This window comes from Cinclus cinclus, chromosome Z (assembly GCF_963662255.1).
Source record: "Cinclus cinclus chromosome Z, bCinCin1.1, whole genome shotgun sequence".
Classification (NCBI taxonomy): Eukaryota; Metazoa; Chordata; class Aves; order Passeriformes; family Cinclidae; genus Cinclus; species Cinclus cinclus.
Window position 1 is genome coordinate 29,397,014 of NC_085084.1, and position 9,298 is coordinate 29,406,311.

At 41.2% G+C, this 9,298-nt stretch overlaps 1 protein-coding gene across 1 annotated transcript; it reads left to right on the forward strand.

The window, feature by feature from the left end:
* Window positions 1-321: 321 nt before the first annotated feature.
* Window positions 322-1,293, forward strand: LOC134056920 (keratin-associated protein 5-2-like). Its single transcript, XM_062513879.1, has one exon. It carries the CDS (start codon window positions 322-324, stop codon window positions 1,291-1,293), a length of 972 nt encoding a protein of 323 aa, XP_062369863.1.
* The last annotated feature ends 8,005 nt before the right edge of the window (window positions 1,294-9,298 follow it).

Here is a 9,298-nt window from a genome sequence, read left to right on the forward strand (position 1 = left end):
TGACTTCCAGTAACGTCATAAATAAGGACTGTAAAACCTCCTTCTTTTTTCATAGCTAAGATAAGGGGCTGCCCACACGTGAAGAGTGCCCAACCGTGATTTCACATCCAGGCTTTTGTGGCAGCAGTCACAAAGGGGGACTAGAAATGCCCAGACATCTCCTGTGGCAGAGCATCAGACTTGAGTCACGGCCAGGTAGGCAGCTGCGGGCACAGGAGGTGAAAACATCCTACGAGGTGACCGAATCACCTCTGTCTTCCCACTCAGCCGCGCCGGGAAGAAGAGATGCCAGACTTTCCTTTGGGTAGCAAGAGAGGCGAGATGCTCCAGCCTCTGTCCTGCAGCAGCGCCGCCGGCCGTGCCCGGGAGCGCACTCTTCCCGGGAAGCTGGTTTCCCCACGGAAGGCAGCAGAGGGGGCCCTCGCCCCGCGGAGAGGCTGCCGGGGCTGTGCCCGGGATGTGCCGGGGCTGTGCCGGGATGTGCCCGGGATGTGCCGGGGCTGTGCCGGGATGTGCCCGGGATGTGCCGGGATGTGCCGGGGCTGTGCCGGGATGTGCTGTGCCGGGATGTGCCGGGGCTGTGCCGGGGCTGTGCCGGGCTGTGCCGGGCTGTGCCCGGGATGTGCCGGGATGTGCCCGGGCTGTGCCGGGCTGTGTCGGGGCTGTGCCGGGATGTGCCGGGATGTGCCGGGATGTGCCCGGGCTGTGCCGGGGCTGTGCCGGGCTGTGCCGGGCTGTGCCCGGGATGTGCCGGGATGTGCCGGGATGTGCCGGGATGTGCCCGGGCTGTGCCGGGCTGTGTCGGGGCTGTGCCGGGATGTGCCCGGGATGTGCCGGGGCTGTGCCGGGATGTGCCCGGGATGTACCGGGATGTGCCGGGATGTGCCGGGATGTGCCCGAGCTGTGCCGGGGCTGTGCCGGGCTATGCCGGGATGTGCCGGGCTGTGCCGGGGCTGTGCCGGGCTGTGCCGGGCTGTGCCCGGGATGTGCCGGGATGTGCCGGGGTTGTCCCGGGGCTGTCCCGGTGCCTCGGGACCCTCCGCCTGCCCCGAGCCTGGCTCGCTCGCCGCCTTTCTCTGCGGGGGACGAGCGGAGCGGAGGAAGGAAATAGAATTTTCAGGTGCTGTCCCTGAGTCTAAAGGGTGCGCTGGGAGGTTGCTGCCGTCGGATGTAGCGTGCTTACCCTCTCCAAAAATAAAATTAATCTCGGCAGCCCAGGGGGCGCGTTACTGTGAGCAGCTGTCTTGTTCCGGGTCTCCCCTCAATCCTCCTTCCCTGCAACAGGTGATCTGAGAAAAAGCCTTCCCCGTGAGGCCCAGTGACTTGTGCGAGCACATCTGGCCTCAAAGAGAAAATAAGAGAAATGCAGTGAGATTTAATTGCTTCCTGCATATCCAGAAAAACCATCCTCCGAGGGTGTAATTTTCTCAGTCTTGTCTGATTTTCCAGAAAAGTAATTTGTTTGAAACCATCATAAATCGAGGGTTTGAAATGAGGGTTCTCCAGAATATTTGTCTTTTGCTTATCAAGTGTATTGAATGAAAATGATAAAAAAGATACAGAAAGAGCTTTCTCTGACAAGGCCGCTTTTTAAAATTGTAGATAGAATCAAAGGAAAGGCAGTGAAGAATTGATTTAACACTCATCACTAGAATTCATTTTATCTCTGAGTCTGATTCCACAGCAAAGCATTAAAGCCAACAGGATAGTGCACGGAAGCGTTCAAAAGCAACTCACTGTCATACCTAGTCTTAAACTATGATCATGATTACAGCCACCCTGCAGAACAGTTTGTTTTACTAATTATCATTTCCTGAGATTTCATGCTCCCTATGGGAATAAGAGAGTAAAGAGTTGTAATGCATAGTTCAAACTTGTTGCATTTGTATTTAATAAGCAAGTACTATGTACCTGATCATAAAATAAAACCAATTCCTGATGCAACAGCCCCATTATTCAGAGACAAGACATACACAGAAAGGGAAGGAAGAATGAATGGCAACCCCCCCCCCAGTTTTTATTTACTTGTGGTGTTTAACATTTCCCTGGGTTTCTACCTTGTGCAACAATCTCACTTTTGGGGGCTCTCTTCAGGTGCAATGTATTATATTTGTTTCCTCAAATTAGCCAAAAGTTTTATGGTGACCTGGAAAAGAACTTGAGTGGAAACTGTAAACTGCTTCTTTTTTGCCTTTTTTTTAAACCATCAGGGTAATAAAAAGACTGCAAGAAAAAAACAGATAAAAGCACCAGGACATATAAAATCCTATTCCAATAATAATTATTTTTATGCATAAAGGAGCTAATATTTGTTTTGAGAGTTTTGAAGTAGTCATTAGATTATTTAAAAGATATGTATGGTGTGTGTTTTTGGAGAAGTTTTTCTCTATAGGAAAATGTACAGGAAATGTCAACATTAGTGCACAGCTGATCTTTATGGAGTACATCTTTTTAAGTATAAGGGAAATATCTGTATACTTTTAAAATATTTTTTTTTTGTGTGAGTAATTTTGTCTTCTTTCTCTTTTGGGGATTAAAAAAGTTTGGTTTCTTTGCCAGACACAGGGAGGATAGAGAGAATGATGCTGACTTTATGCTAATGATTCAAATGGAGTCCTCAAACTGTCAGAATTAGTGTTTTGTCAGCACAACCTGCTTTGGATAAACAGGAGAAGCCAGCCAGAAGATGAATTGAGGCAAAATACAACTCAAGAATTTGAGATCAAAGCTACCTATCTTCTCCAGAGCTGTGTAACCATCCATCTCTGGGAAGGCATGAGAAGGTATCACCAAGCTTAACCTGCTTACAACCAGCTGGGGCATCAGTTTGCTGCAAGCCACAGCACAGCATGGATATACCAATGTGCCCCTACAACATAAACTCTACAGAGGCTGGGGTCTAAAACTGGGTTTGTGGCTCCTTGCAGCTCAGGAATTTTGCAGGTCCTTCATTTCTGTGGGCATGTTTGTCCACATTCCTCTCCTTAGACAGAGGTGTCTGAGCAGTTGTGGCAGAAGTGGAGTCAGGAGGAGAGAGAACATCCAGGGAGGAGGGAATGGACTAGTTTTGGAAGAGCCATGCAAGTAGACTGTGAACATGGAGAGTGAAAGGTTCTCTCTCTGACTGGAAAGACAGCAGGTGAAAGTGAGGAAGAGCCAGTAGACTAGAACCATTTACATGTGCAAACACACATGTCTCTGCACTCTTCAGGTGGCATCGTGTCACCCATCTATCATCCTGGAGCCATGGAGCCATTTGATGGACCCACCTGTCAGTGAATAGCCAAAAAGCACAAGGAGGCTGGGACTAGACTTGCAATTATTGCCCAGTGATGCTGAACACTGAACAAGTTTTTAGTGACCTTCATGCTCAAACTTTGACTGAAACCAGCCAATGTTTCTAATGCTTCTCTAAACTGGGTAAAGAAGCAAAGCACCGCTGGTCTGAGTTTTCTGATAAAAGTACAGTGGCAGAGAAGTTATGTGAATCTGAAACATCACATCAGCAGTGTTCCTCCTCCCAGCTCCACGCTCATTGCTGTTCCAGGGCATCACTTCCGTCACTTTCCCATGGGAAATGTTATGGTGCATCTCTAACAGTGCATATCTACCTGAAAAGAGTTAAACCTTCTTTGATATTTTATGTGTCATTCATCCATATAATCATGCTTTAGAGTTTTTACTTTTCAATGGGTACTGGTTTTACAATAAACCCTGTTTGGGGGGAAAAAGTTGGAGTAATAAATAAACATGAATAGGGTGCTTGAGTAATGATCTGACATCCAGTCTTTTACAGCATTCAGGGAAGCCATCCTTTTCTTGCATTATGCTGCTGAGATGCTGCTGCTAACCTGATACTATTTCTTGTCTATCTTGACTAAAAAGGTAGCATTTGATTTGGAAATAGTACATTTTTTATTTTAAATGGAATAGAAAAAAATTGATTTTAAGCCCTAATTGCATACATGTCAAATAACATGTCACATTTAAAGGCTGTTGTGGGAGCCAACTGGTGTAATTGTATATGGACACTGTTATCTAATTTACCCTGCTTTGTATGATTTACTGGTATGTTTTGCTGTGAGTTGCATTATTTAGTTGTTTGATAATCTCTTTTCTTTCTGTTATGATTTATGATATGGCATTTCTGCTTGTTTTGTACCAGTGTGTTATTTTGTCAATCAAAATCTCTTTGTGCAATGGCAATATACAAAAAAGATAGAGGGGAACAGTCCATATAGTGTATCTAATGTTTACTTTAAACAGATTATTTATGGCAGAATATATCAGAGGAGCCAATTTGCAAAGCAATGCTTGGTTATATGTAAAGAACAAATGCTGCAATCAGCACTCTGTGGGTTTGCTTGTGTATATTTTGTGGACCTGTACAGTTGTCTAAATGATTAATGGGCACAAAATGAAAACTCTTTTTTTCCCCTTTGAGCCTTTGTACTTTTCCCTTCTTTTTCCTGATGGTGGAGTCCTCTGTCTTTGCTGCATCACATCTCCTCATCTTTCTAGCCTTCTCTGGGAAAGAAGGAGTATACTCAGGGCCTGGCTGTTGCCAGCCAGGGGTTTTGCTGTTGTGCCAAGGGTTTTGTCTGTTTTGGTGGCTATGTGTCCCTGAGGCACAGATGATAAGCAAAAAGAGGATGGGATGCATCCTAAAGGTTCGAGGCTGTGTGCTCAAGAGGCTGTGTAAGCAAGCCAAAGGCAAGATGTAGAGCACATTAACTGTGGTCCTTAATATCTCCTAGTGGGATGAGAATGACAGTACTCTGGTTGCTTCCTACACAATAATCAAACTTTGCACTTCATAATATGTAATTTTACAAGCTCTTTACCGATCACTCACTGAGCTCTTTATTTATGAGAAGGAAATGCAAGAATTTATTAAAATTAAGTAAAATGCACTTTAGACTTGTGAAACACATGATTTGCTATGAACTCTCCACAACATATGACAGTGGAGTGACAGCAATACTAATACTATCATACAAAATAGAAAGAGCAATCTGTAAGTTAATGCTTAAGAAATTTTCAATTACAATCTTTTCCATTTTATTAGAACCAATTCTACTAAGACAGGCACTCATTCACAAAATCAGCCTGAGTACTAAGTAGTTGAATGATGATGCATAGTACATGCAAGCAGCTTTCTTAGATAGCTGCAGAGAGCATACAGTGTTAAATTAGTGCTGCTCAGATTTGCACCTGTTCCCAGCAAAAGCAAAAATCAAATTGGCTTCTGAAGACTCAGATTCACCCAGGATATTAATTTACCAGCTTGTGCATTAGATCTTTGACTGTGACCTCAGTTATTTACATATGATTTAGACATCAGTATGGTATAAAATGTGCCTGAAGTAGCTTAGGAAAGTACAGCCCTTTTGTTGATTTCAAAAAGAATGTAAAAGAGTGCAAGGTTGCATGAAGCATACTTATATCTTTAATACCTCTCACATATTTGTCTCAGGGAAAAAGTGAATCTGTTTTTAGAAAGAAATCTTGCCCAAAAAAAAAAAAAAGGGAGCATGAGAAAGTGCAGCTCCCACCCCAGCTGCAAATTGGTATTTCTGGGTTAAGTGACCAGAGGCTTTATGGCCCTTCTCAGAATTACAGGTTTACATGCTTTCTTTCTCTGGCTTTATCTCTGCATTCACAGGCTCAGTGCATGCTAGGTATTTAACTAAAAGATGACAATTTATTCACTTGAAACAAGAAAACTTTACAGGTCCAGATGACTTAAAATTTACAGCATAAACAAAAGCAAGACAGAACATAAATAAATACTTCAAATCAAAGATTCTGCTGAGAGCATCCTTATTTTTATAAAATATCTATAAGGGGCATTTTTTAGGGAAATGAGAAGAGGAATTTGTGTTTAGATGGAGGAAATAAGCAGGTACTGTGTTTTGTTATCTTTCCAACAAAATGCAAAAATTAAAAAAATTAACTGTGGAGGCAGTGTTCAGAGTGTATATAAATCAAAGGCTTTCCTTTAGTCCTTTATTAATCCCTTACTTATCTTGCCTACTGTGCATGCATTGTTAAAAAAGATGCAAACACCAAAGACACACAGACATGCTAAAGGAGTTAAGTTCCTATATTTCAAAATGCAGAATGCCCACCACTGAAAAAGTCTTTGAACTGACCCAGTTATAGTTACTTATTAAGATTAATATAACATTCTCACAGTAGTTAACAGCTTACATATCTTGGAATTGTTGAATCACTTCTTCTTTTTTAAATTAAGGTAAATACAAAATATTTGTAAAGATAATGTAATGATCACATTTGGATTATACCAATGCACAAGATGCTCATTATAATTTAGGAAAATTTAGGGAAACTTAACAGAAATTTAATTAAAATGCTTTATTTTTATGTGCAAATATATTTATCTTTTTGCTAGAAAAATACTTCTAATAGAAGAACAGAAGTTTCTCCCTAAGTAATATTCCAGTCCTTTTTTTGAAATTTAGTTCAAGATGAAGGTTGTGGAAAATTACATCAATTATTGGAAGTGACACTGCTTATATCTGAAGAACAGACTATTCTTGGTGAGAATGAATTTGGCATTTGAGTGTTCCAGAGAGCTGCAGTATTTTCTTAAAGCATACAATGCAACTGAAATTTTCAATCTTCTGTGTTTCCGACAATTCAAAATAGATATGACTACAGAATTGAAGCACAATTTTGTCTAGCTTAACCTTGTGTTTTGTTTTATTTTATACATTATATTGATTTTAAAATACAAATAATTTTGATTTTAAAATTGAAGAGGAAAACCTTTCCAGATATTACTTTTATAATCAAGTGTTGTCAATTCCGCATCCTTTAGTACATATTTTAATGGCTAAATGTGAAGGAATATCAAGTCATTGAGTACAGAGTCAGTGTGTGTGACTGTATTATTTAATCCTATATATTTTTCTGAAAACTCTACACCACTGTTCATTGGGTGTATGAGGGTACTGCAGGAGGAGGTATGAAGCAGAGTTATGAACAAAATAAACTAAAAAACAAAATCCCAAACAACCAAAAACCTCAACCAAAAGAACCACAACTCTTTAGAGACTGGATAAATAGTAAGAAGCATGTTTAATACAACTAATTTATAGATGAATGTGGTGCCAAGCTAGAATACATTAACAAGGTACGGCTGCAGGGCCTCTAGGTAAGATAATATATTGCTTTCATTAAAAAGCAATCTGCATGGACCATATCCACTAACACTGGAAACTCTGCAGCTGTCACCTTTATCAGGGGAACAAGAGCAAGCCACTACATTTTAATCACTGGAGTTTGTCAGGAACGAAAAACAGCCAGCTTCCCACAAATCAACAGACATGTATCCTGATAAGGAGAGTGAATTGGAAAAGGACAACTACACCCCACACTACACCACCTATTCTGGAGTGATCAAAGCAGTGTAATTGTAGCAGATAAATCTACTGAATTAGGCTCTGGGATGAAACATCTGTCTTTTCACAAAACAAACACAGGTTTACTTGACTCATCTGTGAAATTTTTAATTTTTTAGTTTGAATATTCCCAGTACTTACCAAAAAGGCAACGAGAAAGAAAAATAGGATGCCTGTATCTAAAATCTAGTAGAATTTTTTCCAAAATCTCTTTCTTGGTCATTACACAGTAATTAATACCAGGAACTGCTGTTCCTGAGATATTCTTTTGTGTAGCTCTGACAATAAAATTAAACATGGTTATTTATTAATACTTATAGCCCTTGAATTTGTCATATCTGATATGCGTGAGGGCAGATACTGTTTTTATATGGAAGATAATTATTCTTCAAAGAGAAAGCACTAAAGAATTGAAATGGACAATGCTTGGGACAAGAAGAACTTGAAAATTGTTATAAAAGATTTATTACGAGAGTCAAATTTTAACCTCAAGTGCAATCATAGCTATATGTCAGTTTTATTTTAAGCACTGATAGCAGATGTTACCCCTGAAATGGATAATACAACAAGGATTTCCTGTAATGAAAGAAGCATTAAATAAAGACTGTAATGGAAAATGTTTCTGTCCAAAGGAAATAAGAAAATCTGCTTGTTTGTGAAGGAAAGACTGTAACTTTTTAAAACAGGGAGGAACTGATATACAAGGTTTTGTTTGTTTTTTGGGTTTTTTTAATGAACAAACACAATAAAAAAAATTATGTTTTTTAGGGAGTTATTTTGATTTCTGAGAGTATGGGAGTACTGATTAAAATCAGTTTAATGTGACAGAGAGGTCTTTTAAAAAAGAGTTTTTCTACTACTGTGCATGTAAGGCTTGGAGTTAATAAGATTCATTCATTTCATAGGATTTGCTGTTCTGAACTCCCCACCATGTACTAAATTTGGTAGAATTGCCTTTTCTTTGAGCTGGTATGATCCTTCCTGGTAGTCCAGATGAGAGGGCTTAGCTAAATAGTTTATTGGCATTTGTATCTGAAGTTTGAGATCTTAATCAGCAGTGAGAGAGAAATAACATACATACTGTCTCAGTAGTAAGGTACCAGTATGAGTAACCAAGGATCATTACTGTGATCTGTTATTTGCTGCTCATGCTACATGTCTTCTTACTTAAAGTATTTCAAAATTTTCCAGCATTCAGAAAATATTCCAAATAAATCAATTAAATTTGTGTTATTGGAACCCTCCGAGGCAGTTTCATGAAAGAGATCCATTCTCTTGTTGCATATTTACGTGCATGTAACAATCACCAAATACCAAAGCCACAGATCTAAAAAATTAAACTGAGTTCATAACTAGAAAAGTTACTGTGAGGCCATCCTAAGAGCTAAGTTTCAGAGGGACCATTCTGTGGTGTATTCTCCAGAGAATGTGAGGATGTACATCCCATTTGTGGGAATTTGGGAGGCATGGGAAGGCAGGCACCAGCAGGTACAGACAGGTCAGGACGGAGACTCCGGGAAGTGCCTGAGCAGTTCAGGGATATGCACCCGAGGCTCCATCAGAAGCCTTGGCATGGCCAGCATGACTTCCCCAGGCTCTCTGACAAGGTTTGGGGTCTGTGGGTTTGCAGCTCCCCATGCCCCAGCCCGCCGTGGTGCAATAAAGCAGATTGCACAGGGCTGTCGCCGTATCTTGGTGCTGCTTGTAGGCCTGGCTGGCTGTCCATGAGAACAGCGAGGGCTGATTACAGCACTCACTGCCCAGCAGGTACCTAAGAAAACCAGCCCCTGTCACTTTCTCCCTGTTTTTGTTCATGCTGAGAGCTGTGCTATCCAGGCATCACCCTCAGCACTCACACCCTAGAGAGAGCT